Genomic DNA, 27,439 nt, shown 5'->3' with positions numbered 1-27,439 from the left:
CCGCCCCGCGGCCATCTTGGAGGCCGGAGGCGGCGCCGCAGGACGGAGCGGAAGTTCCCGTGCAGCTTCCCGGAGCCCGAGTGAGCGCCGGCGGCAGTCCTGCCCGCCGTCCTCCTACTGCGGCCGTGAGGGAGACCGCGGCTCGGCCGCAGCGGAGCTGCGAGGTGCCGGGGGTGGGCTGGTGGCGCGGGGCGGCCGGACGGCGCCGCCTCCGCCTCCCTCGGGCTGTCAAGGCTGCGGGCGGGCGGGGCCAGGGAGGGTCAGCCGGGCCGCGCGGGGACTGGCCGAGCCCCGGGAGGACTCGCGCGGAGACTGGCCGAACCCCGGGAGGACTCGCGCGGAGACTGGCCGAGCCCCAGGAGGGACCGCGCGGAGACTGGCCGAGTCCCGGGAGGAGCTGACCGAGCCCCAGGGAGGGACCCGCGCGGAGGCTGGCCGATCCCGGGAGCGGGCCGCGGTCCTGCCCTCCTCGGCCGCTTCTTTTCCCCCACTGGGCGGGGCTTCTGGGGAGAGTGGCCTGTCGCCGCCCGCACAGTTGGAGTTGGGATGGTTTGTGGCGGGTGACCACTTCCCCAATACCTGTTCGCCCGAGGCAGAAGACGGTGCTGAAGGGGCTCAGGGAAGCCCTGTGTCGGCCAGGAGCGTTTGGTGGTAGTGGTTGGGGCTGAGCGTGAGGGCTTGAGTCCTGCAGGTGACTGCCCGTCGGTGTCCTCTGATGGAGTCAGTGTTTGCTTCCTAGGCAGGGTCTTAGAGTCCAGAGGGCTGCCTTCGTCCCGAGAACATTCAGTGGCACTTGTTCCTTTTCAGAGGGGAGGCTGGCTATTTGTCCTGGCACTGCTCAGTTTTAATTGGGTTGACTTTCCATTTCGTGGTAAAATGGAATTTTCCCATAAGTGAGTAAAGTGTCCTCAGTGATTGAGACTGAGCCAGTGCCCGTCATGATGTTAACAGGTGACTGGAGTGCAGGTAGGGGTATAAAGGCCAGATGGGATCTAGGTGCCCAGCCTGGAACGCGGCCTTGGAATAACCAAGAGTAGGGACAAGAAGAGTATTCCAGGGAGAGAATAGCACAGGGGCTTGCATGGTGCCTGGAGTCAGTGACCATTTCTTGTCCAGGAGGAATTGACCCCAGAGGCTAGGCAGAGGGCTTCTTTCTGTGCAGTTCCTAGTTTAGGAGTGATGGATCATAGAAACTAGCCAACTAATGGGTTCTAGAACAAGGCACATGGAGAACATTCTCTACAGTTTCTGGTGGGTACTTAGTTGTCTCTCCCTGGAATGGTTTTTGTCTCGTTTTTTTTGAGTGTAAAGCAATTACATTGAACAGGTAATTGGTTGACTTTCTTTTATGTAATGGCCACTTCCAGGTGGTAAGGCCCTGCTGTGACCCAGACAGGGGCCTCCTCAGGAGCTTGCACTGTAGTGGGAGGAGATTGAAAAATAAACTAAAAGGCATCAGAAACAATTGCTGCACAAAATAAAAACATTAGGGACTGGTGGTCAGTTTGGACAACAGTCAGGGCTCTCTGAGGAGGAGGTGACCTTTACACTGAGCAGAAGGAAGAGAATTGCAGACAGAACAGCTGGTGTGAGGGCTGCCCTAATCCAGGAACTAGTCTGACGTGTTTGCGGGGCTGGCACACGGATGGTGCCAGGCTTGCAGGCTCTCCATGCGCTGCCACGAGCTCCTTGGGAAGCCTGGGCATAGGGTGCCACAAGTGCTGTGACCATCCTGCAGATCCAGCCCCACACATTCTTTGGTGGCTCACTCAGGTCCTGCTGCTGGGAAGTGCAGTGCTGGTTGTACTCCAAAGTTCACATTCTTGATCATGTTACAGTGCCACTCGCATGTCATTGGCAGCAGGTTCAGTTGAGATGTGGAGTCATGGCTGAGGTGCAGCTCAGTGGCAGAGAACTTGCCTAGCACGTGTGGGGCCCTGGCTCCATCCCCAGCACAGGAAAAAAAGGTGTAAAGTCATATTTTCATATGTATGTTTGTTAGATAATCAGTTTGTGACTAATGCATGTTTTAGCGAGTTTTTCACATCAGCCTGTAGAGTAAAAAGTTTTAAGTAGTTAGCTTCTAGTACATACTTTAATGGGATAGCCAGGTATTTTGTTTCTAATATTACTTTTGGCACTTCAATTCACACAAAAGTGTTTTTTCAGTAAACAATTGGTTAGAGGAAAAGTTTGAAAGGTCTACATGATGAAGACTATGAGTGAAGTAGCTTTCTGCAGGCTGGGCTTTGGTGTAAGGAGGGTGGTCAGTCTAGATGTGCATGTAATGTAGCTTTTATTTAAACTGGGAACCCCTCTGGTGAAGTGTAAAGATGCTCTTCCCAGAAGGGATTGGGAGGACTTGGGAGCCATAATGAGCTTTTAGTTAAATTGTGTGTCTTTGGTTTACAAGTCTCTCCTGACTAAAGGGCATTTCTTAGACAGCTCTGGCACTGTGCTCTTGGGTCCTGGAAATGCTTACATGCTAAAGACTGGACACTGTGGCCTATTCAGCTGCAAGCCTGTGTTTAAGTTGTGATTAGAAAGCTGTCCACTCAAGACCTAGGGACTCGTCAGGTGGCTTGTTGACTTCCACTTCAGAAGGAGGGTTTTCCCAGTGCTCACAGTGAAGATGTGGTTAGAAGGTTTTGGACTTAGGCAGGTGTGGGTTCTGGTTCCAGCCCCATTGCACATGGCTGATTGCTGGGGACAGCACCCTGGCCTTTGTGAGCCTGTTCTCTCTTCTGTGAGTGGGAGCAGTAACAGTAGCCTCAAGGCTTTCTGTGGAATGAAGATTGTCCTTGTGTCTGGTGCTTAATAGGGCTTCATTTTGCAGATGGGAAACGGGCTGGCTAAGTGGCCAGGGGGTCTGTTGAGGACCTTTTCTGCTCAACATAAGTGGAGCTTAAGCCTGACAGTGGAATCTGTTTGTCCTCTTCACTGTCATGATAGTTGCAGAGGGAGTTGGGCAGTTGTCACCCACAGATTTGGGTGGGGGGTGAGCCCTGCCTTCCCTATCTCAGGGCCCACAAGGGCCTTGTCTTTAAAGTGGGAGGGTCCCAGTTATTTAGCAGTGTCTCTTGAAGAGTGGTGGACCTCTGAGTCCATGCTCAGGAACCAGGTGTAAGGCTGGGCTCTAGGCCTGCTCAGGAGCAGAGTTGTGGCATGACCTTGGACTTCTTTGTGAAATGTGGATAATGATACCCCTTCTCTCAGCCATGTGGGAATTAAGTGGGACAATGTGAGGACCTGGGTTTTGGCACCTGGGTTCTCAACAGGTGAATTCTGCCTGGGATCACAACAGCATGTCAAGAGTCATGAGCAGATAGGATTACTTCCAGTTTTCAGATAAGAAACTGGGACACAGATAGATGGGCTACCTGTGAGTCCTGGATGACATCTTTGAGTTGATGGAGGATAAACCCAAGACAGGCCATAGAGAAGACAGGGTGCTTGCGGGAGGCTGGGGATCCTAGAGGAAGAAGTACCTGGAGGGTACTTCCTGTGGACTCACCAGGAGACTCCAAGCTCAACAGGTTAGGGTGGACAGCACTCCTGGAGAGAGCAGGGTTGGGGAGAGAGATTGTGGTGCTTGCAGTAGAAAACAGTTCTCCAGTGCTGCTCAGCACATCAGCTTGCTCTGTCCTTTTCTCCACCAGAGCTTGTCACCTACTTGTTTCTTTGTCCCGTATAATTCAGTGTAAAAACACAAAGAAGAGGTTTGGATGAAATACTGAGTATGGGAAAACCTTGACAGATTGGTCAAACATTTTCAAATCTTTGACTGCTTTTTATTTGATTTAATAGTATTTTGTGTTTTTCTAGTTACAGAATGTCTGAAGGGGACAGTGTTGGAGATTCAGTCCATGGGAAGCCATCAGTGGTGTACAGATTTTTCACACGACTCGGACAGGTTGGTGCATTTGTAGATCAGTGTAAATATTTGGAAGAGAAGTTTTGGCTCCTGACACACCCTCAAGCATGTGAGTTTGCTGCATTGCTGAGGAGAGCGAAGCACCAGCTGCCCACCTGACACTGTGCTCTGTGCTGGGCTCTGCTCTCCTGTGAACTCTTGCTTGCATGTTTTCCAGAAAGGCCTGGTAGAGGAGAGTCCACGTGCTGGTTGGGGGCCACATGTGGTCTTGGCCACATTGGCCACATGTATGTGTTTTTTTTTTTTTTTTGTGGTGCTGAGGATGGAGCTGGGGCCTTGTGCATGTGAGGCAGGTGCTCTAGCCCTGAGCTACACTCCCAGCCCTTTTTAATTTTCTTTTTAGCAACTTTTAAAAATGCTCTGCAGATATGGCTGGTGGCCTTTGCTCTGCTCTTGCTGGTCCTCTTCTGCCACCCACATCTAGTTTTCCCTGCAGGCCTCACCTTCTTGGCCTGCGCATGGCTATTGGATGCTGCGTCCTTAGCACTGGCCTAGGTGGATGTGGGCCACCATGCTGTGGCTTTCTGGGCTGCTTGGTGGAGTGGTGGGGTTGGAGCTATTGGAACACTTCGTGCTTGAACTTGAGTCTAGAAGTCTAATTTAGTGAACACTTTTTTTTTTTTTTTTAATATTTTATTTTTTAATTTTTGGCGGATACAACATCGTTGTTTGCATGTGGTGCTGAGGATCGAACCCGGGTCGCACGCATGCCAGGCGAGCGCGCTACCGCTTGAGCCACATCCCCAGCCCCTAGTGAACACTTTTTGATGCTGATTCTTTTAACTCAATAAAAAATTTACCAACTTTTTTTTTTTGGTACCGGGGATTGAACCCAGGGGCACTCACTGAGCCACATTCCCAGGCCTTTTTTGTGGGGTCTCACTGAGTTGCTTAGGGTCTTGCTAAGTTGCTGAGGCTGGCTGTGAACTCGAGATCCTGCCTTAGCCTACTGAGCTGCTGGAATTACAGGCATGTACCACCACTCCTGACAAATTTATCAACTTTTAAAGTAGTATACAGCAAACTATTTAATTAATGAATCTGGGTGATGAATGTGCGTGGTCTCATTTTATGATTCTTTGAAAATTTTCACAATTTAAATTTTAAAATTAAAATAAACGTGTATGTGTATGAAAAATGAAGAGCTCCCTTAGTAACGTCCACAGCTGCCTTGGTGCACATCACATGTGAGCTCTGGCTGCTGTGGTCAGGCTGTGGCTGGCCCCTTGTGAGTGAAAGCAGGACCAACCTGGGGTTGCTGGACCAGTGGGAGATTCCAGTACCTTAGGAGACGCCCATGGGAGGAGCAGGCTTTGGGTCAGGACTTGGGTTGTGAAACCTGTTGTATGGGATGGTGACTTCAAGATGGGTGCCTTCTCCTTTTCAGTTGATGTCCTTTTAATTGGGGTGAAATTGGTCTCACCCATAATGAAATCTTTGTGCTAATGCCGCAGTACTATCTTCTAATTTTGGTTGTTTTATAGTATTTTTGTTGAGAAGGTGAACCACTTTAGGAATTATTGTAAATTTTGAATTGTCACTGCTTTGTGCTGACATGTATATTTATTGCTGTTTTAATGAACGCTTTTGAAAAAATTTTTTTAAAATATTTATTTTTTAGTGTAGATGGACACAGCACAATGCCTTTGTTTTTATGTGGTGCTGAGGATCGAACCTGGCTTCCGCCCGTGCTAGTCGAGCGCTTTACCGCTGAGCCACAATCCTAGCCCCTCTTTTGAAAATTTAAAACTAATTCTAGCTGGGTATGATGTCATGTGCCTGTAATCCCATATATTGGGGAGGCTGAAGCAGGAGGATCACAAGATTGAGGCCAATTTAGTGAGACTCTGTCTCAAAGTAAAATTTGAAACAAGGGCTGGGGATGTAACTCAGTTATAGAGCCCTGGCCTAGCATGTGTGAGGACCTGGGTTCCTTTTTCAGTATAGCCAAAAATAAAAACAACTATAGTGAGAAGTACACTTTGTAGCAAAGTTGTTGTGAGAGTTCCAGGGTGGACCTAATGCTGTTTAACCCTTGTCTCTTTAGATTTATCAGTCCTGGCTGGACAAGTCCACACCTTACACGGCTGTGCGGTGGGTGGTGACACTGGGCTTGAGCTTTGTCTACATGATTAGAGTTTACCTGCTACAGGTAGGTATGGACTCTTATATCGGATGTGGTGTTGGTTGGGACATTGGTGATCCAGTATTGAGAAGGAAACAATCTATAATAAGCACTTTTCAGTTCAGAACCAATGTACGAAGAATTTCAGTGACTGTCTTAATTTTTAAAGAGGATTGTTTATGATTCACCTTGCTTGTCTCATTCTGTAGCTTGAGTTCCCAGTGCACAGGCCAGTCTTGACCTCTGCCTGTGTTCTGCCCTTGAGTGACCTGCTCTGGATCATGGGCTTTCTCATCCCCTTATCCTGTCATCCCCCCCGCCACCCCGCCTGAACCTCAGGCACAGATAACGTTCTGTGGCAGATACCTCATTTGTCGGTGAAGACGTGGGCATTTACAGGGTTTAGCTGTTTGATGATGCCTTTTATGAGGCCGAAGAGCCGAGTGAGTTCGCTGTGGTCTGTGGAGTGAGTGGTGTGGCAGCCTGAGGCAGGTCTGCTCATCCCTGGGCTGCCAGTGGACACCCCCAGGGCAGGTGCAGCCACTTGTTGTTTCCTAATGAACACCTGTCCTCAGGGACTCCTTGCACACCTGGAGAGGAGACTGTTTCTTATTTGTAGGCTCGGAGGTTGTACAGGTTAAAAGCCTTTTCTCCAGAGTTCCAGAAGAGATGTCCTCATTTAAAGCATACCTTCCTTCCTGCTACCTTCTCGGACTTGGGAGGTTGTCAGCCCATGAATGGACAGGTTTATTGGACTCAACCATGTGTCTGGAGCTATGTGAAATTCTCACTTAAATTAAGTATAAGCTGGGTGTGATCCCAGTGACTCAGGAGGCAGAGGCAGGAGGATCTAATATTGAGGCCAGCCTCAGCAACTTAATGAGGCCATGTCTCAAAAAGTAAAAAGGACTAGTGGTATGGCTCAGTGGTGCAGCAGCCTGGGTTCATTCTCTAGTACCAAGAAAACAAAACACCAGGGCTGGGGCTGTGTCTCAGTGGTAGAGTGTTCACCTGGCATGCACGAGCACTGGATTCAATCCTCAGCACCACATAAATGTAAAATAAAGATATTGTGCCCACCTAAAACTAATAAATAAATGTTTTTTTTAAAAAAAGATAACAAACATTGAATGTAGAGCTTGAGTTTTGTTCTCGTTCATCGTTTGTTCCTGTGAGTGAACCAACTTGGATTGGTATGAAGGTGGTGGCTTTTCTTATATATCATAGCAGAACCCAGTCTGTACAGAATGTCTGGAATTGGTGTTGATTTTTAAAAAATTGGAACTTGGCCCATTCACTAATGGAAAGACTGGCCCAGCAGCCTTGAGTTAGGGGTGTGGTGGTGGTGCGGCGTGGCAGCACACAAAGGTTAGTTCCACTCTGTTCGGAGGCAGATTTGTGTCTGATCTGGTGGCCCTCAAGGCTTGGCCCTACATGTGGTTATACTTTGCATTAAGGGGATTTTTCATATCTACTTTGTAGTTGTCTGATTTAAAACTTTTCTGCAGAAAGGTTTCCTCTTGTTTATGAAAAAGTACAGGCTTTACAGTTTCAGACATTTGGATTTTCTAAAGTTTTTTTTTTTTTTTTGAGAGAGAGAGAGAGAGAGAGAGAGAGAATTTTTTAATATTTTTAGTTTTCGGCAAATACAACATCTTTGTTCGTATGTGGTGCTGAGGATCGAACCCGGGCCGCACGCATGCCAGGCGAGCGCGCTACCGCTTGAGCCACATCCCCAGCCCTAAAAAGTTCAGGCTTTGAAGACTGAGAATACAGTTATAGTATTCAACAGGAGGAGCTTGGTGCTTCAGTGTGTTGCACGTAGGGCCTGCCATAGGTTCTCAGTTCTTGGCATCTCTAAGGAAGGCTTGGCTCAGAAATTTCTGTAACCCTCGTCCTCAACAGATGTCCTCATGTTCTGGTCCTGGGAACCTGCAGGCAGGCACTACTTATCCATCAGAGGAACACCAGCCACCTTGTCTTTGCTACCAGCTGAGATTATGTCTTGGGTCTCATGTGAATCTGCTCCCCGCGGGGCTTATGGCCAGGAGTGCAGGCCAGCGTCCCCTGGGGTGTCAGGCCACACCCCAGCCCCATGGTGTACGGCAGGCCTGTGATTTTTGAGGAAAGCCTCCTTTTCTGTTGCACTTCTGGTTGGGAACCCTTGGCTGCAGGTATCACGTGCATCTAGTGGGATACTTGAAGGAGTTTGCTGCCTGGACCCTGGGTCATCATATTAGTCTCAAGACCCACAGAGTAATTTGAGGTAAATGGTCACCATGGACATTTCCATTGTCACTTAAGCTGGCGTCTCTTGCTGTTTCCAGGTTAGTCCAGGTTAAGGGGCACAGGCATAGTGAAGCACTTCGGGCTGCGCGGGTGGGCTGCTCACTAACGCTGTGCTTCCTTCTCTTCCAGGGTTGGTACATCGTGACCTACGCCCTGGGAATCTACCATCTAAATCTTTTCATAGCGTTCCTTTCTCCCAAAGTGGACCCTTCCTTAATGGAAGACTCAGGTAAAGCAGAGGCCATCCACAGTGCTGTGTGGGCAGTGGGTGCCTCTGTGCCTTCCTGGGGAGGCCGCTCGCACTCCAGGGACGCGCAGGGCTGTGCTCCAGGTGCTTGCACGTACCTGTGGTAGCCGGGCTAGCATGAGCACTCTCAGCCTTCATACAGCCTTGTCGGGGTGTTCACTGATGTCCCCATTTTATGGATGAGGAGACTGAGGCATGTGGGGTTATCTGGCAGAGAAGGGGACCAATGGAAGAGGCGCTGAGCCTGCCTCTAGGTTTCCACCTTCTATAGGCAGCCCATCCTGGCCCTGCTGTAGGACTTACCATTTGGCTTCTCAGGTGACCAGAGGTTTACAGGGCTCTCTGCTAGGATCAGCACAGACCACTAGACCCTGGCTGCTGGTGGCCAGTCTGGGGTGAGGTGGCAAGCACTCCCTGGTTTCTGAGAAAGTGAAATGTGCTTGGCATGTTTGTGTCATGTCTGCGAGGTTCCTGCTGTTCCTGCCCTGCCGGGGCCAGGGAGGGGCTGGGGGCACAGACGATGTGTGATTCTGTCAGGGCACACTGGCTGCCTGGGCCCCAGGGTCCTCTGTTGTGGGAGGTGCTCCAGAGTGGGGTTTGAGTAGGAGATCAGAAGTCTGTGGTTTTTCTTTATGGAATAATGAATGAAAACACTAAAGGAAGTACAGCCCCTTCTGTTTAATTGCTATCTGAAGGAGACTAGAGAAGACCCTTTCCTGGGGCCTCAGTTTCTCTCTCTGTACACGAGGTGCGGTGGATGAGCAGAGCATGGCCTGCAGCAGCTCACCGCAGTCCCACAGTGTTCTTGGGGGCAAGGACACAGCCTGCCTGCATTCTTTACTGCTTGTTTTGTGTAAATGTAATTCTTCCTTGTTTTTTTGTTTTTTTTTGTGGTACTAGGGATGGAACATGCCAGGCAAGCATTCTGCCACTGAGCTCCATCCCCAGTCCCTTTGTTTTCTTGATGTCATATAATTGATGAAAAATCTGTGTGTAATTGAATTCTTTTTATGCATACAAAATGTGTAGAAGTCTTTCAAAAGAAAGTCTAAATTGAATCTTTTAAAGCATTGAATTGATTTGTAAATTGGCAGTAGACCCCCATTTTATCTTTGGCTAAATAATGTAAATCTATTTCCAAATGTGAGGCCTGCTAATTAAAACTTTTAGGGAAAGCTTCTGAATGTAGTGATAGAAATAAAAAGATGAGAGGCAAGTGCTATATCTCAGATTGGTAATCTGCCTTTCAGATGATGGCCCTTCCTTACCAACCAAACAGAATGAGGAATTTCGCCCCTTCATTCGAAGGCTTCCAGAGTTTAAATTTTGGTGAGCTATTTTTTTTTTCCTATTAAACTTTTTAAGCTGTATTTGTATTTGACATGTGGTGACTGTGTGCTTACGGGGTACAGTGTGGCATGTCAGTGCATGTGTACAACGTGTACCTGTCAGATCAGGAAGCTGGCACGTCCATTACTGTAGGTATTTGCCACGTCTTTGTGGTGGGAACAGTCACGATCCTGTTAGCTGCTGTGAAGCATGCAGTGAACTGTCCCCCATAGATGCCCTCCTGTGCTGTGCCACACTTGACTGCACCTCTGACTCTGAAAGGTGTCTGTCTGGCCTGTGCTTGAGTGTGGCTGAGGAGACTGAGAAGAGTCAGTTTGTTCTAGTCAGCCACCAGTTAAGACTTCTTAAAGGAGTGGGTTTGGTGTGCTTCATTTTTTTGCAATGTTCATTCACCCAAAATGTGTTGGCTGGGTGGGTGTGGGGCAGACTGCCACCTTGTGATGTCTGGAGCTGGCAGGCATGAGGCTTGTTCTGAGAGGTAGGGAGCTGCTCTCTTGCATGCTTGAGCCTCAGAAGGGCAGGCCAAGGCAGCTGCCCTCTGGGTCCTGTGGCCTCCCATGGCCAGTAGAGTTGGACTAATTTTCTCCCTGCCTAATTCTTTTTTTTTTAAAATTTATTTTGTAGTTATAGATCGACAGAATGCCTTTATCTTATTTATTTTTATGTGGTGCTAAGGATAGAACCCAGTGCCTCACATGTGCTAGGCAAGCGCTCTGCCACTGAGCCCCAGCCCCTGCCTAGTTCCTGAGAGGGGTGACCATGTTGGTGATGGGTCTGGGCCTACCCTCAGGGGCTGGTCCCTGTGTACACTAGGTCCCATGTAGCTAGAAGGAGGCAAGGAGGAGTGTGATGCAGGGACATGTGGTTGGACCCAGCTCCTCATATACCCCTTTGCCAGAGGGTCGGGAGCTCTGTGACTCGCCCTCTGTCCTGTTTCTGGGACCCCTGTTCTGGGACCCAGGAGGAACTGAAGTCTTTGTTGGGTCACTAAATTGAACCAACTGGGTTCCTCCAGCTACAGGCACTAATCCTGCAGCCCTGGCACTGGGCATGGGACACAGTGTGAGGTGCTGGAGTGGGGGGCAGTTGGGGAGAGGGAGTGCAGGGCCGGGGATCATGGGCCCTGGAAGCAGGGAGTGTGGAATCTGTTGGAAGTGAGGGCATCACATGCTGGGACCTTGGAATCAGACAGCAGGCCTGGGCAGCACACAGGTGCATCGGCTTCAGCTTGGCATGTTGTACTTTGTGTAGGTTTAAGGCTTTTTCAGCTTGAGGGACTGAAAGGATGACGCGGTTAAGGCTCAGGGTAGTGTGCACACACAGTTAATTCACACAGTGCCACAGGTTGCCACGCAGGCTCCACTCCCCGTGGTGCTCATTTGTGGGTGAAGACAGGGAAAACTGGAGGCTAGAGGGGGCTGGCAGTTGCCAGATTCTGGCCACAGGTAGCACTGCTAACTTCTTTCCTCATGTCAAGGCATGCGGCCACGAAGGGCATCCTGGTGGCAATGGTCTGCACCTTCTTCGAGGCTTTCAATGTCCCGGTGTTCTGGCCGATCCTGGTGATGTACTTCATCATGCTTTTCTGTATCACAATGAAGAGGCAAATAAAGGTAAAGACTTCAGTGCTGCTGTGCTCTGTCCTGTCACTGCCCTGGGAGAGCTGTGCCCAGGTCTCTGCTGTGCAGCAGGAGGTAGGGCCTGCTAGGAGTGGCCAGCACTGCCTAGTGCATGGTGAGGACCCCGTGCTCCCCATCATGGAGGCAGTGTGCACAAATCTGCAGATCTCCATGTGGGAACCAGCGGGCCCTTGGGCAGCTGGCTGGGAGCTGGGGAGAAAGTGCCAGGTTGTGCCAGGTCATTCCTGGGCCTGCAGGGTCTCAGTGGCTCTTCGTAATTTAAAACTCAGGGCTCTGCAGGCGGGGTGGTGTTGCCACCCCCTCCCCTCCCACACAGGGCTCACCAAACATTCCCTGAAAGTCGGGATTTCAGGTACGGCTCGGACAGGTCAGCTGGGCTTTGGCAGTTTTCATGACTTGTGACTTGTAGAGAAGACTGAGGGGCACCTTTGGCTGTTGAGGTTAGGGGAAGTGTGGCCCCTCGGGGGACAGTTGTGAAGTAACTCAAGCTTGTTTGTGTTTGTTTTCCCAGCACATGATTAAATACCGGTACATACCATTCACACATGGAAAGAGGAGATACAAAGGGAAGGAGGACGTGGGCAAGACGTTTGCTAGTTAGAAGCTGGACTGAATCTGGCACACGTGTTCAAGACGGTTTTGAGCCATTGTAACAATGCCTTTTTCTTCACATAAAGTAGTTGATTACAAGGGATTTGAATTTTCTTTTTTAAAAGGAGCCTCAATGATTTGTAACTGAAATACAGGTTCTTGAAGAAACTGGCATTTAAACCAGATTGCATTGATTTCTATTTCAGTGGTGTCCACATGTTTCAAAGGACGGCATTGTATTAACCGCAGGCTCAAGAGGCCAGGCGGGCAGCAGCCACAGGAGCAAGGGGTGGGAGGGAGGACAGGAGAGAGGCCACAAGAGGAGCTGGCTGCTCTGCGTGGGGCTGTTTCCCAGCCACGGTGAGACCGGAGGGACCATGCCAACCCGATTCCTGCGTGCCAGAGAACGTAATGCTGCACAGGTGATTGATTTCAAGTAACTCTGGGGTTCTCATGCCAGTTTCCAAACCTCACCTCACTGGAGGTGTTTTCAAGCTGGCCTCTATCACGATGACTCAAAACTTTGTTCTTAACTACCATGATTGCTTCTGAGGGCCTGGAATTATAAACATATTATATTTTAATTGTTTGAGATTATTTTGACACATTTCTTTGATACATATGAAGAGTTTGTTTTGCTTTTGACTAAATGTTTTCAGCCCCTGTAAGGAAACACCAAAACTGGTCAGAGCAGGCCAGGTTTGTGAGTTTAACATAACAGCTTTTCATTTTCTACAAGGGAAATAGAACCTACCGCATGTCAACTTTTTTAATATGATAAAAAAAAATACTCTTAAACATTTTACTAAGTGACTTTTTAATTCCAGTTTTATTAAAGATAGTGTCCTTTGCTTGCATAGTCTATACCTAAAGCACTAGTCCTTGCACCAAGGCCCAGCTTGCTCTCAGCTGTCCCGGGTGGGGAACAGTCTTTGACAATAGCCAGGAGACACCCCTGCAGGGGGCACAAGTGCTCTGGCCCTCTGGTGCCTTGGCAGCAGGGCTTCCCATGCACACACAGGGTTTCAGACACTGAGCCAATGGTCTGGACGTCTTTTGTTGACTTCTGATCTCAAGTTGAGCTCCTCTGAGAGGTCATATATAAGTCCTTCTGTGTACCTGAAAGTTCACTTTTTGTATGTGTGTGTGGTTCTGGGGATTGAATCCAGGGCCTTGAGCCTTGTTAAGCAAGTGATGTACCTGAGCCACACCCTCCAAGATCCCTGTAAATTTTTCTCTCTGCCGCACAGTCTAAGTTGCCAAGGCTGGCGTCAGACTTTCCTCTTGCCTCAGCCTCCCTAGTAGCTTGCAGTACAGGCAGCACCTGGGATTGTCAAACTCTGCCTGTGATGGGAACTCAGTGTGCATCTGTCCAGGGCTGAGCATGGTTGCGCAGAGCTGTGCTCCAGGCTCCCTGCAGGGGCTGTGGAGGCTTCTGCTGCCCAACAGCCCTGGAGCCATCCCCAGAGCTCCTCCCAGCCTAGGGCAGGCAGTTGCCTGTTGCTGTTCGCTGGCCCTGCTCACTAGGAACAGCTGCACAGCAAAGCCAGTGTTGCTGGCTGGCCTCAGCCCCACATTCCACACAACCCAGAGGTCCTGCCAGGGGCAGCTCCATACATTTTATGAGATTCTTCCAGGTCAATCCTTTGTTCTCCATGGACCAACATTTCTGTGGAATTAGTTTCTTAAAAGTTGCAAGTTGTCTCTGGCACCAGTTAAGTTTGAAAACCTGGAAATATCAAATAGAGGCAGGAAGCAGGCTGGGGACACGCTGAGGGGGCTGCCACAGCATGACCTTGGGTAAGCAGCATGCTTGCCCACCTGGGCCTTTGGGGGAGGGCACTGGTTCACCTAGGCTCCCCAGAGGAGCCTAAGAGCAGAAGCAAGGTAAGATGTGAAGAAAACAACAGGAAATTTCACTCAAGCTGGCTCTGCCCCTGCAGTTGGGGAGACCCCTTCCCATTTGTGCTAAAGCCAAAAATGGGAAATGCCATGAATTAAAAATATGTGCCAAATATTTAGTCAGAGGTACTGACCTTTGGTTACTGTGTGGTCTTGACACCCAGTCCTATAGATGGGCTTACCTGGCCTGGATGCTGGGGTCCTCTGTGACCACCCAGCTGGAGCACACTGCCCCCTCCCCACTCGATGCTCAGCTCCTACCTCCTGAGAGTCCTCTGCTCAACAGAGTGAATAAAATTCTTTCTGGACAACTTTTGAAATTAGTTCTCAACTGTGTGGCTGGGGAGGGAGGGAATCCTGAGACCTTGTCCAAATGAGGGACCTCTGAAGAAGCCCTCAGCTGAGCCAAACCCGGGGCTTTGGCTCCTCCCTTGGTGGGCCACAGCCACCTGCCAAAGCAGCCCTTATAGTGCCAGGCTGGTCATCCTTGTCAGCACCAGCTTTTTGTCCTCTAGCCTGGTGGTGGGAGTCGTAGCTTTATGTGGCAACACAGTGCAAAGGGTTCTATGATTTCTGTACAACTAAGTGAATCTCGAGAATAAGCTTCTTGAGGTTCCTCCATCCACTTTCCGGGGTGTTTGGTGACAGTCAGCGGTAGTGCCTCAGGTAGACCAGTTTCTGGGGAGGGAACTTCTCCCTGCAGAGGGGACACTGCGCCTGTGGGGGATGGCAGGGTCACTGACAACACACAGGCTGACCCTTCCTGCTGAACCCATGATCTGCAGCTCAGGACCATGGAACAGCCTTCCCCGGTTCTGACAGGGTGGTGGTGCTAGGCATGGTCAGTTCTGGCCCACAGCAGCTGTGCCCCTGGACACTCAGGGTACCACACAAGGGGCTCCTCATTCACCCTCAGCACCTACGGACCACTGGTGCTGGGGACCTTCCTGTTGGGCTTATTCTGCTGCCCGAGCTTCACTGTATCTGCCCAGCAGTGCTTGGGCAGGCAGCTGTGGAGGGCTTCAGGCTTCGTCAGGAAGACAGATGTTGGGCCACATGAACTGCTCTGAACCCTTTCTTTTAGGTCTTCCCACCAGATCCCATTCTGGACGCACCCTGGTCCTACCCGCTGGGACAGGGCTCCCTCTGCACTGCTGTGCAAGAGTTCCACAGGGTACACTGGGCTCTCAGAAACGCCCATCCCACTGGCATTACTGAGTCTCTTGGGCGTGTTTCCAGAAGAATGAGTTCTCCTGTCCTTGTCCTGCTCCATGATGTCCAGGGCGCCCTCCCTAAGAGCTCTCTGGCTAGAGCCACTCTGTAGTCCCTCCCGGCAAGGGAAGTGCCCAGCTGCCTAGGGGATGCAGCATGTGCACTTTGCCACTCGGCACCTGTCCTGCTAGAAGTGGAGTCCAGTGTGGGCACAAGGATGGTGGGTGCAGCCTGGCAGGGCAGGGTGAGGGCAGTATGGTCTGGGCCTTGTGCTCACCACATGCCTTCTGCCCAAGGTCTCAGCCAAGACTGGGCAGGTGAACACATGGACTTCTACCTAAACACGGCTCCACACCTAACTGACCTGGGCACTTTTAGAAGAGGCCACCCTCCACCCCAGACAGAGGGACGTTTAGAAGGGCTCGGGCTGGCCACACACCTTGGTGCTGCACCACTCAGTGATGCACTCCCAGCAGAAAAGGTGGCCACAGGGAGTGGCTGTCGCATGCCTGCGCTCCTCCAGGCACAGGGTGCACAGTGGTGCGCGGGAAACGGCTCTGTCTTCCAGGGAGCTCCTGGGGAGGGCAGGGCAGTCAAGGTCAGAGTGCTGTCCAGTTCTTGCAGTATGCTCAAGCACCCCAATAGCCCTTGCGCACCTGCGGTGGGACAGATTGCGGTGCAGCCTCCACTCCTTCCTGGCTCTCCGCCTCTGCCTGAAGCCGTACAGCTGCAGCCCCACGGAGAGTGCCAGGTGCAGCAGGGAGACGAGCCCCAGCAGCCGGTAGCTTGCGCGAGCCCGTGGGTCCTCTCCTGACAGGTGGTGGATCCGCAGCTGTCAAGGTAGGTGGCCCCAGAGCCATCAGCACCCTGAAGGGGACCTGGCTCCAAATCTGCGAGAGAGCCCCTGTTCTGTCAGGCCCAGGCCTCCCAGGGTGCTGGGAGTGCCCAAAGAATGAGACCAGGCCTGGGGGTGGGTTTGGGGAGACTCAGGAAGAGGCCCTAGGCTGGAGACTGACTGCTGGCCATCCTCAGCATAATTGGGGTGAGCCTGAGGCTGGACAGGACAGGGGAGTGGGTGAAGATTCTGCGGTCATCCAGTAACCGCCTTTTGGGGAGAAAAGGGACTAACTGGAAAAGGGCCAAAGAGAAGCTGAGGGGACATGGAGCCGGACATGTGGACATTCCTCACCAGCTGCATTGTTACAGGGACAGACACGTCCCTATTTTAGCAAGGTATATGGCTCTCTGACCCTACACACACTCCCAGTCTCTCCTGTACCTAGTAATGTAACTTCATGTTACTGAAGAAAAAGCCCATTGCTCCAAAGTGGAGACAGTCAGTTCAGCCAGATAGGCATCTTGGGCCAGAGTGGGAGCACATATAGAGGTGGCAGACCCCAAGGCCAATCTGGCCCCGCTGCCCTTGTGGAGAGGAGCCCCATGCCTGCCCGGTGCCTGGCCAACAGTGGCCCTGGAGGAGGGAGAACAGCCACTCAGCAAACTACCCAGATCCTGCAAGGCGTGAGGACCTACTACATACCTTCAGGTCTGGGTGCACTGAACATTGAGACCCCACCACAACTCTGCAACTGATCCTGGTGACCTGCTTATATGTGGGGTGGGGCAGGCAAGATTGAGAGGGACCTGGGAGGGGCTCAAGGCAGCAGTGCAGTGGCCAAAGAGAGTACTGGGGTCCTACTATTCCTCCCTGGATCAAGACCAGTCCACCAGTCCCACCTGTCACCCTTTAACTCATCCCCTTCAGGATGTCACCCTGAACCCTGGGCATGGCCAACATGACCTCCCTTCTGAAAACTCAGGCAGCATTGTAGCCCAGGAGGAGGGCACCAAGGCTGGGGGCAGAGAGATGCTCCATGGGTGCCAATAGAGAGCCAGGACAGGAAGAGTTGGGGTGGCTGTCAGGAGCAGCAGACGGATCAGTAAATGCAGATGAGGGAGGCCTGGCAGAGGTGCTGTCTACATGATCAACTGTTGGAGAAACATCCCTGGACCAAGACCCAAGACACTGCCCCTGTGCCAGGACTGCAAAACAGTGTGAGTGGGGCCCTGGGAACTGGGCTGGAGCCTGCACTCGGCACTGACTGGGACCACTTGCTCCCTCCCCAAAGCAATAAAATGTACACAGCCGCAGTCTAGACCTGTGCTGCAGATCTGCCCCAAGGTCTCTGTGTTTAGTGACCTATCCCCACCTCCTGGCAGCCCTGCACAGGAAAAAAAGACTTGCCCTACCCTCGGAGTTCATGGAAGTTGGACTTCCCCAGGTCTTTCAGCAAAATGTAACTGAATAAAAACTGGTTTTCCAAGTAGAGGTCTCGTTCCCACCTCAGACTGCAGGCACACTTGACTGATGACATTATCACATAGACCACTAGCACAGACCCTGCAGCAGTGGTCTAGGTGTCCAGGTAGGGCCCTTGGCTCTTCTACTTACATAAGTGATCCCTGTGAGCCTCTTGGCCAGGTGGTAGAAGATGCCGTGGATGTAAAACCAGGCTATGTGGAGGCGATGGAGGCAGGCGAGGCCCTGTCTAAGGATGAAGGTGGCCCGCTGAAGTGTCCTCCTCTGTTGCTCAGTCAGGGTAGCCATGTGGCGACGAACCCATCGTCGTGTCCCTGACCGGCCACGCCCACTGGGCACCAGGCTACCCTGTGAGGGCCGCATGCTGTCACCTTCAGCCTGCATCTCCTGCTCCAGGGGCAGCAGGGCCTTGTCCAGCAGGTAGGGCAGGACTGCATGAAATGTGACCAGCATACAACGGCGGAGCCTGGAGGGCACATGCCGCTGGGATGGGTCCACCTGGATGATGCCCACATACTCCTCCCCAAGGGTCTGGTAGCCTAGAAGGACAAGGACAGGTGTGCACTGATGCAGGGACAGGCTCCTGTGGTCAGCCTGTCCTCAGCTTCTGTACCTGAGCATCAGTCCATAGTCCCACCTGTTACCCTTTAACTCATCCCCTTCAGGATGTCTCCCTGAACCCTGGGCATGGCCAACATGACCTCGCATTGCAAAACCCACCTTGTGACCTCAGGGACACAACCTGCCACTCAGGCTGCCCTCAGCTCCTGGGATCTGGCCTGTTATGATTGGGATCTGGAAAGTCCCCCAGACTTATATGTTGAAGGTTTGGTCCCCAATGTAGTGATAGGGCTTTTGGGAAGCAACTGAGGCACTAACCCACTGGTAAGTTTATAGTTGAGTGGGCTACTAGGAGCTGGGGCCTAGCTGGAGGAGGCAGGTCACTAAGGATATTCCTTGACCTATTCCTCTGTTCTCTGCTCTGCTTCCTGGTGGCTACAAGTCAAACAGCTCTGCTCTTTTACATGCTCTCCACCACGGTGCTCTGCCTGGCCAGAGGCCCAAAGCAACGGGGCCAAGTGAGCCAAAATAAACCTTTCCTCCTTCAAGTTAGACGTTTCTGCTTTTGTTGCAGCAGTGGAAAGCTAACACACCTGTGCTCCCTGTTCCCCCAGGTTCAGAGCCTGTGCCTGTTCCCCTTTTCTCCCCTGCTGCCCCTCTACTCCCTGCCCATGCGGCAGGACTCAGTCTTGTTGCTCCCTACCTCCCACACACTCCAGTGCAAACCCAGACCTGGCTCACTCCCAAATACCCGGCTTCCAGGTCACTTGCCTAGCAGATATCATCCCCAATTCACTGCTAACCAACAGGGAGCTTCCAGACCACCTGGGAAAGCCTGCTCCCCACTCCCTGTCTCCATGGAAAACCATGCTGGCCCTCCTATTCTTGAGGTCAAACCTATAGTGCATCCTTGACATCTCTTCCCGTGTGTCTCCCTGCTTCTACCTCTGCCTGACCTCTCCCTTCCCATGTCCTTGCAACACCCCCACCTTTCAGAGGAAAAGCTAAAAGATCACAAAACTACTGTCTCTCAGGGGCACCCCCAGCCTTCTAAGGAGGCCTCCTTATCAGGGTCTTCTTGGCCCTGGGAAATGCTCTTTCTCAAAACCGCCCTTTCCCCTAAAGAGCTCATCACCTCCCACACTACTACACAATGCAGTTATGTGGTGTTTATCAGCAACCAGAGCATTCCAGGGTGGCAGGACACCCCTGGGTGGCCCCCTTCTTTACAACTGGCTTGACCTTCTCACTCCCCCATCAGAGATTACTGCTAGCACCCCTGGGACTCGGGTGACCACTGTGACCCACTTGTGTCACCAAGGTAGCCACTGAAAAAAACACCACCCTGGGCAAAGTCCTGGAAGAAGGTCTCCAGGGACAAAAATGATGGAGGGCAAGGCCCCTGGCTGGGGGTTGAGCCCTGGGCTCTGGGGAGTCCCGGGCAGCTCCTCCTCTGGTCTGTGGTCCCTTCCTTCCTGGGGCTGCATGTGGGCTAGTTTCAGGAGCTTCTCACTCTGCCTGGAAGCCCCCCATCCCATCCCCATCCTTTGACTTGGGTGGGTTGTGGATCCCTCAATGCCAAAGGCCTGCTGAGGGTGGTACCTGCAAGTGTGGTGAGGCCAAAGTAGGCTATGTCTGAGAGCAGCTCGATCTCTTTTCTCCACTCCAACCACTTCTTTGCACCTGAGAAGAGAAAAACACATCATTCCTGGGGAAGTGGTGGGGTCCTTTAAGGGTGAGGGCCAACAAACTTCCCCAGGTGCTCAGTACCAGATCAAGTTCCTCCCCTTCCGGCAAGCTGAGAAAGCCCTCAACCACCCTTCTCTCTCCTGGCCTCCCTTGGCTCTTCCTCCTCCTGCCTGGGCCTGCGGCACAGACCCCTCCTGAGAAGAACCCGCTGCAGCTGTCTCCCGCTCCAGGGCCCGCCGCCCCAAGGCCCAGTCTAGGCAGTGCTGGGCACAGGCTGCAGGCCGCCTGCCCGGCGTCACGCCTGGCTCTCCAGCTGCCTGGCCGAGCGATCCCGGACTCCACTTGCCCGCCTGTCGCGAAAGTGACGCCCACAGGTCCTATCTGTGGGGACGTTTGAAGAGTAAACGGGTGACCTTTGGACAAGCACGGAGAACAGCGCCTGGCACAGAGTACGACAAAGTGTTTAACAAATAAACACGCCACGTCCAAACAGCCTATTCTGACCGTCACCCTCTCGCGGCCGCCGACCCGGCCTCCAGGGCGGGGCGCCCGCTGCGGCCCGGGGGGAGCAGCGCCCTGCCGCCAGGGCCTGGGGCCGAGCCGCGGTGGCGCCGGCCTCCCTCCCGTCGCGTCCTCCCGGGCGCTCACCCGCCAGGCTGTGCAGGGCGCCGCCCGCCGCGCTCCGCAGGCCGCCGCGGTAGTACTCGTCCTTCTGCGCTGCGCGGATCACCTCGGGGGGGGCGGCAACCCGCGCCATGGCCCTAACTTCGCGACCTCGCACCGCACGCTACCCCCGTGGGCGTGGCCAGATGGTGCACGACGCGGGCTCGTCGTGCGGCGCAGGCCTTGTGCGTCACTCGGACAAGGGCGTTGATTGTGGAAAACTTGACAGGGACTAGACCGAGCGCGCAGCGGGGCGGGGCTGGGGCGGGCGGGAGGCGGGGCCCGCGGAGAACTTGACAGGGACTAGACGGAGAGCGCAGAGTGGGGCGGGGCCGGGGCGGGCGGGAGGCGGGGCCCGCGGAGAACTTGACAGGGACTAGACGGAGAGCGCAGAGTGGGGCGGGGCCGGGGCGGGCGGGAGGCGGGGCCCGCGGAGAACTTGACAGGGACTAGACGGAGAGCGCAGAGTGGGGCGGGGCCGGGGCGGGCGGGAGGCGGGGCCTGCGGAGAACTTGACAGGGACTAGACCGAGCGCGCAGCGGGGCGGGGCCGGGGCGGGCGGGAGGCGGGGCCCGCGGAGAACTTGACAGGGACTAGACGGAGAGCGCAGAGTGGGGCGGGGCCGGGGCGGGCGGGAGGCGGGGCCCGCGGAGAACTTGACAGGGACTAGACGGAGAGCGCAGAGTGGGGCGGGGCCGGGGCGGGGCTGGGGCGGGGCCGGGGCGGGCGGGAGGCGGGGCCTGCGGAGAAGCCTGCCCGGAGCAAGACCAGAGGCGGGGTGAGAGCTCGAGGCGCGCGGGCCCTAGGATGGGCGGCGGACACCCACCACTGCCCGGAGCTTCTGGCTAAGTGACGCTGGGCCCGCGGAACGTGCGCTGGGGAGCCCTGGGACGACGGTGACCGTCAGCCGCCAGCGCCCACCCGGACTCCTGACTCTTCCCAGCCGCTCTGCTCTCGGGAAGGGACGGATGGACCTAGGCGCGTGCTAAGGTCGCACGCCAGCACGCCAGCGGGGTTGGCGCCGCCACAGGCCACAGAGGAACCTGGTGTCTGGGCGGCCTGCTGGGGGTCCGGGGGTCGGAGGGAGAGGAAGACGAGTCCGGGGAGAGGGGAAATGGCCCGGCAGAGAGGGGCGGGGCACAACGCGAGGGGCAGGAACGCGGGAGGGACGAGCTGGGAGGAAGGGGCGGGGCACGACGGGAGGGGCGGGAACAGGGGGACAGCGTGGCTCAGGAGAACACTAAGGGAGTCCACAAGTTTCTGGCCAACTCTCATGCAACAGATTGAAATGCATTTCTTTGTTGGTCCAGGGCCGTTCTAGTCCGCAGGTCCACGGGGGGTCTTGTTTCCTTGATTCATGAGCTCAGTTTTAGGTTAGGTGTATGAGGTGTGGCCGGCTCTGGGCACCCTTCACCAACCGGTGCCTGCACAGGAATACATTTTCCTGATTCTCTTAGGGGCACGATGAGTTGAAAATCCCAGCCAGTCTCAAGGAGGGAATTCTGGTCCTCTAGGACCAGAAACAGTATCCAAGTGTCTGTTCCCAGGGAGATCGGGCTTAAGGGCACCCTGATTTTAAGTCTTAGCCCCAGATCTTGGCTCCACTATTGAATGGTGCATCTAATCCTCAGTTTCCTTATGTGTTTTGGTGCACTAGTGCATGCATGTCTCCTCGCAAAGGACCGAGCCCAGGGCAGCCAGCAGATGGCGCTGCCAGTCCATCTGCTCTTTTTAAGTCTTGTAGAATTTTTGGGGTTTAGGGAATATTCCTCCAAAGAGTGAACCAACTCAAAATGTGGGCCTCAGTGCACAGGAAAAGAGTAGGAAGGTCCTAATGGGCTCTCAGAGGAAAGAGAGAGTGAGAAAACAGAATGGGCACCCTTGCCACATCCTAAATCAGTTTTCCATGCCGGTAGGCTGGCTTCAGGACTGGGAGTCCTGTCTGTTGCAGTGTTCTGGGTTCCAGGATTATGGAATGGGGTGGGGAGAAGAGCTTTTGCAGGGCAGAGGACATCTGCCATGGCTTCCTCCCTTAGGTACCCTATCAACTCTCTCTTGGCTCCTAGGACTGATGGCAGGGAGGTACAAAACCTTGTGGAATTCAGCAAAGGCAGCCATAGGCATGGGGCAGAAGTGACTGAAGTCCAGTCCTGTCCTCGGGACTCTGACATCTGCTTCCTGGGCTTCAGCAGGGGATGACCTCAGCCTTCAAGCCAGGTGTCTTTCCCATCTTCCCACCAAGGTGAAATGCACTGATGACATTGCACAAGAGCATCCTGGGCTGGCCTCTGACTTCTCCAGTAGGGCCCTCCCAGGCCCTTTGTCATTCACACACAGTCCTGGGCCTCAGTTTTGGTCTGTGGAACAGGAACGTAGGGTTAGATATGAGGTACCCCCCAAAAGCTCATGTGTCAGACAGTAAAGAAAGTTTAGAGATGAAATGATTGGGTTATGACAGCCGTGACCTAATCAGTGCATTCATCCACCTGATGGATCAGCGGGGTGGTAACTGTAGGCAGCTAGGTGTGGCTGGAGGAGGCAGGTCACAGGAGCGTGCCTTTGGGAGTTGTATTTCTTCCCTGGTGAGCAGAGCTCTCGCTGCTTCCTGGTTCCAGGTCCTGAGCTGCTTTCCTCCTCCACGCCCTTCTGCCCAGAGCATGGAGTCAGCTGTCTGTGGACTGAGACCTCTGAAACCATGATCCCCAAATAAACTTTTCCTCCTTTAACCGTTTTTGTCACATCTTTCAATTGTAGTGACAAATAAGCTGACTAACCCCGGAAGTAATTGTGATGATTGGCTAACACTTACTGAGAGCTTCCTAGGCTAGCAGCAGGCTCCTGACTCATCTGGATCCTGTGCAGGGGCAAGCTGAGTCTGTGGGTCTGGAGCAGCTCTGACACCTCAGTGATGTGGGGGCTGCAGGAGCATTGACCACCCCTAAAAGCAGCGTCCTCAGCTCTTGCCCCAGTCAGTGGTTCCACTTTCTCCAGTGGCACCAGGTTTCTTGTTGTCCCACCTAATGTCCTACCTCTGGGATGCTCTTTGTCCACCGGTTCTAACAGAGTTCAACCAGCAAGAAGGCCAGAGCCTCGGAGGTCAGGGAGTGGGGAGGGCCAGGGAGGGCAGCCCTGGCGCATGTGCTCTGCACCTGTTCCTCTTTTGTCCCCATCCCCAGCGCCAGCCAGTGGGAGAGTAGACAGGAGGTTTCGGAGTAGGGGTTGCTGTTTTGGTGGCTACTGTATCCCTCACTGCGGGGACAGGGCCTGGCATACAGAAAGGGAAGGAAGAGCACGATGGGTCCATTTTCCCTGCACCCCATGTAGCAACCCAGGTAGTTGCACCCTGGGGCACACCGGCCCTGGGATCAGAGGAGGTGCTCCTGGGCGATCCTTCACAGGCCCTGTGCTCTTGGAGGAAGCAGCAGGAATGCGTCCCATTCTCTGCAGGGACAGTGAGGGCAGGGCTGCTGCCTATGCCCTGCCTGGGTGATGGCTTCTTAGTTCTGTGTACGGGGTCCAACCCGGGAGGCCTGTCCCACCAGCCCAGGAAGGCAGGGTGGCAGGTCTGGGGCTCTGGGGAAGCAGGCACCCAGGGCACAGAGCAGGGGTGCCACTGGTGTCCTGTGTGGGAGCCCCAACCGAGGTGGCCGTCGGTTCTAGATGTGTAGCCAAGTGTCATTCCCTTCTCTTCAGCTGTAAATGGGTGAAAGGACTGAGGCAGAGCCCTGCCCACCTGACCTGAGGTCCGGGACAGGACTGTTGGGGTGTAGCCCTGGGAAGGAGGCTCCTTAGCAACAGACACTGGCCCCACACCTGGAGATAGTGTCCTGCACCCAGCAGGGGAGCCCTGGGAGCATGTGCTGCCCCGTGTGCTGCAGGTCAGGAGCCCTGGAGGTACTTTTGGGGTGGGCACTGAGGAAAGGCAGGCATTCTGGGCCCTAGGAAGGGATGTGAGGCCCTAGCACTCAGGGAGACTCGGCCTGGCCAGCCTGGCCAGCCTGGTAGGCGGAGGCTCCCAGGAGTCTCCGTGAGAAGTCCTGGCGGCCCTCCAGCCGTGCCTCGTCAGGACCCTTGTTCACTGAAGTCAGGACCAGGGGCTGAGTGAAGAGCCTTGGTCTGGGGGCTTGGGCTACCCTGAGACGTGACATGGTACAATTCTGGAGGCATAGGTGGCCAGCACATGTGCTTGGCCAGCGCCAGGGTATAAGAAGGGATAGAAAGACACAGATTTCTGGTGGAACTGTGAGTCTGACAGAGCAGAGCCAGCCTGGGGACTTGGCCTGGGGTGGGAAGCAGCCTGGGGGCCAAGGAGGGCGGGCTTGCAGGGGCTGTGCCTAGTCAGAGGCAGGCATGGTGAACCAGGTCTGTCCAGGCCCACACCTGTGCCCTCTCTCTTTACCCGCTGCTGGGGGTGGGAGCAAGACCTTGTTGAGGGGAACAGGGACCCCACATGTGTGTAGCCATCGACCTAAGCTGAGCTGGTTGATAATGAAGGGCTGGACAAAGGGTCCAGAGATCTAGGAAGACTTCTGGAAGAGGAGCCAGTGCTTGGGATGAGGGTGAGCAGGGGTCTGTCCATGCAGGAGGCACCGGAGAAGCTTGCTGGCCAGGGGTGTTGGGCCGTGTGGGAGCTGAGGACACTCCAGGTCAGCTTTCCTACCATCTGTGGACTGGAGGGAGGGAGGCTGGTGGCCCAGGACCTCATGGCGTGGGGCACCCAATGGGCACTAAGCAGGCCAGAGAGGCTGGACAGGAAGCAGAGTGGAGGAGCATCCGTTCTGGACATGGGTTTGGGCAGCATTGGAAAGCCTGGTCCTGTCCTGAGGGCTCTTCCTAGACAGGGCTGGGGCCAGTAGGGCTGGCTTTTCTGCAGATGGGTGAAGGGTCCTCTGGAGCTCCTCTGCCTTCAGCTCCCAGATCCTCATGGTTTAGGGGTGGGGCCTAGAGCCACCCATCCTGAAGAGAAGGGGGACCAGCTGCCACCTTTGTATCGTGGGTGAACTCGGGCAGGTCCTTATCTTTCCTGGGCCTCACTCTCCTTGTCTGCCAGATGGGGACTAGGGGCCTCACCCCCCATCCCCCAGTTATGGGAGAGTCCCAGAGACTGCACACATGGACCCCCTCCTGGGCCAGCCAGGCTTCCCTGGCTCAGGGTTTACTGGGAAGTGGCTGGTGGGAGGTGAAGGTCTCAGACTGGAGAGTACAGGTCTGCTCGCCTGTGGTGGCCATCGTCCAGGCTGTGATGAGGAGAGGATGAGCCAGGGACATCTGCGTCCTGGTCCTCTCCGAGTGCAGAGAAGTGAGAGCAGGGAGTGAGTGGTCAGGCCCTATGCAGTCCTACTCAGGAAGAGAGCACAAGGAAGGTGGGGGAGGGGTCAAGCCCAGGACCTGAGCCCTCCCATCCCAGCGTGCCCGCAGTGCCCAGCCATGAGCCCGGTGCAGACAGGCACTTGGGAATGAGCGAGGAGCTGCCGTTGGCAGTGTGGAGATGCACAAGTGGGCTGAGGTAGAGAGGACTGGCAGCTTCCAGCCACTCCTCCGCTGGCCTCGGATTCCCAAAGACGAGCCCTGGGTATTCCAGCTTCCAAGTGGAGGAAGCAATGCTCCCAGGCTGAGCCCCCCTCACCTTAGGTGGGAGTCCAGGAGCTTCCTGCAGGGTCGCACCTAGGTCCCAATGCCCCCGGCAAAACTCGCTCCAGGACTTCTTCGAGCAGAGGGAACAGGGCCCTGTGCCCAGAGAGCTGGCTCTCCGGGTCTGGTGGAGTCCAGTCGTCAGGCTTGGAGGCCTGCTTCCCTGGGTTCTGGCTATCTTGAATGACAGCAGGGGCCCCCGGATCTTCCTGCCATGCTGCTGGAATGAGAGGGCTCGTGGTCACAGGCTCAGCATGACCTCACACCCCCGCCCCCGCTTTCTTGGGCTCTCCTCCTGGAGTAGGACTGCCTAGGGCCTGACCACTCACTCCCTGCTCTCACTTCTCTGCCCCAGAAACTTCAAGGTGAAGATTGTCATTTGATGCCCCCTTGGACAGTCGGGGCACCTGAGAAGCTGTTCTGTGCAGGATCCCCCCCAGCCAGGCCAATGCCCCTTTAGTCCCTAGGGCGCACCCCGAGTCTCCCTGACACTGGGCGCCAGTGGGATGCCTCCTTTGGAGCAGTCCAGCTGGGACCTCTGGGCCTGCTCTCCGTGTCTTCACAGGCAGGTTGGACCCGCTGTGTACCTGCTGGAGTGGTTTCTGAGTGCCTCTCCATGTTCCGGGAGGGTCTGGAGAAGTCTTCCTCAAAGTTGAAGGTGTGAATGGGCTGCCCCCCTCCAGCGGCTGCTCCTGGGCAGAAGGTCAGGTCTCCCGAGCTCCCGCCCAGCCCCTGGGCAGGCACGCAGGGCAGAGGGAGTCTGTGCAGCCCCCGCACAACAGGCCCCTCTGTGCCCCTCCTGGGCCCAGTGTCCAGCCATCCCCGAGTGGAAGCCCTGGCCTTGGACTCGGAGGCCCCTGGACTCCGGGGGTGAGGGTGGGTCAGCATCTGGGGGTGGGTACCCCACAGCCTGACTCTCCGGGTGGCCTCTCAGTGGAAGAGGAGCTAGGAAGTGAGGAGAACGTGGGGTGTGGACTGCTCCTGTCGTCCGTGCTGCAGACGAGGCCTCCCTGGGGAACGAAGGCTGAGGTGGTCCTGAAGATCCCGCCCCTCTGGAGAGGGCATCCTGGTCCCTGGGCTGAGTCTGCAGCTGGAGCAGCCCCGAGGTGGACATGGGAAGCTTCCCTGGGGCCCCACCGGGCCTCGCTCACCTACTTGGGTCCAGGGGCCCTGCAGGGGGGCAGCAAGGGCACCCCCAGGCTCAGGCAGTGGGAGAAGGCACAGAGCTGAGGTCAGGTGCAAGGTCTCTTAGCGTGACACATGTCATGCATCATCTGCAACTAGG

General features: G+C 54.5%; 2 protein-coding genes across 10 annotated transcripts; one reads left to right on the top strand and one right to left on the bottom strand.

Moving 5' to 3' along the window:
* The first annotated feature begins 6 nt into the window (after positions 1-6).
* Positions 7-12,760, top strand: Rer1 (retention in endoplasmic reticulum sorting receptor 1). Of its 4 annotated transcripts, none has more exons than XM_046424473.2 (7): positions 7-164; positions 3,826-3,913; positions 5,982-6,086; positions 8,478-8,577; positions 9,846-9,924; positions 11,423-11,558; positions 12,097-12,760. In XM_046424473.2, exons 2-7 carry the CDS (start codon positions 3,833-3,835, stop codon positions 12,184-12,186), a joined length of 591 nt encoding a protein of 196 aa, XP_046280429.1. In that variant the 5' UTR covers positions 7-164; positions 3,826-3,832; the 3' UTR covers positions 12,187-12,760. The 4 variants fall into 4 exon arrangements, with proteins under 4 accessions (XP_046280429.1, XP_046280431.1, XP_046280430.1 ...); XM_046424475.2 differs by having other exon boundaries at positions 50-80; XM_046424474.2 differs by lacking the exon at positions 7-164 and adding an exon at positions 312-549.
* Positions 12,761-12,986: 226 nt separating this feature from the next.
* Positions 12,987-20,703, bottom strand: Pex10 (peroxisomal biogenesis factor 10). 6 transcript variants are annotated; one of them, XM_046424466.2, is made up of 6 exons: positions 20,509-20,698; positions 19,774-19,854; positions 17,743-18,149; positions 15,947-16,122; positions 15,730-15,865; positions 12,987-13,905 (listed from the first exon to the last, which is right to left on the bottom strand). In XM_046424466.2, exons 1-6 carry the CDS (start codon positions 20,615-20,617, stop codon positions 13,657-13,659), a joined length of 1,158 nt encoding a protein of 385 aa, XP_046280422.1. In that variant the 5' UTR covers positions 20,618-20,698; the 3' UTR covers positions 12,987-13,656. The 6 variants fall into 6 exon arrangements, with proteins under 6 accessions (XP_046280422.1, XP_046280427.1, XP_046280428.1 ...); XM_046424471.2 differs by lacking the exon at positions 20,509-20,698 and adding an exon at positions 19,942-20,374; XM_046424472.2 differs by lacking the exon at positions 20,509-20,698 and adding an exon at positions 20,050-20,374.
* Between the last annotated feature and the right edge of the window lie 6,736 nt (positions 20,704-27,439).

The sequence above is a fragment of the Marmota monax genome, unplaced genomic scaffold (assembly GCF_021218885.2).
Source record: "Marmota monax isolate L192 unplaced genomic scaffold, Marmota_monax_Labrador192_F-V1.1 WCK01_AAM20220418_F8-fsc00080, whole genome shotgun sequence".
NCBI lineage: Eukaryota > Metazoa > Chordata > Mammalia > Rodentia > Sciuridae > Marmota > Marmota monax.
Note: the sequence above shows the minus strand (reverse complement) of the source record. Positions and strands in the feature narration are given on the sequence as shown.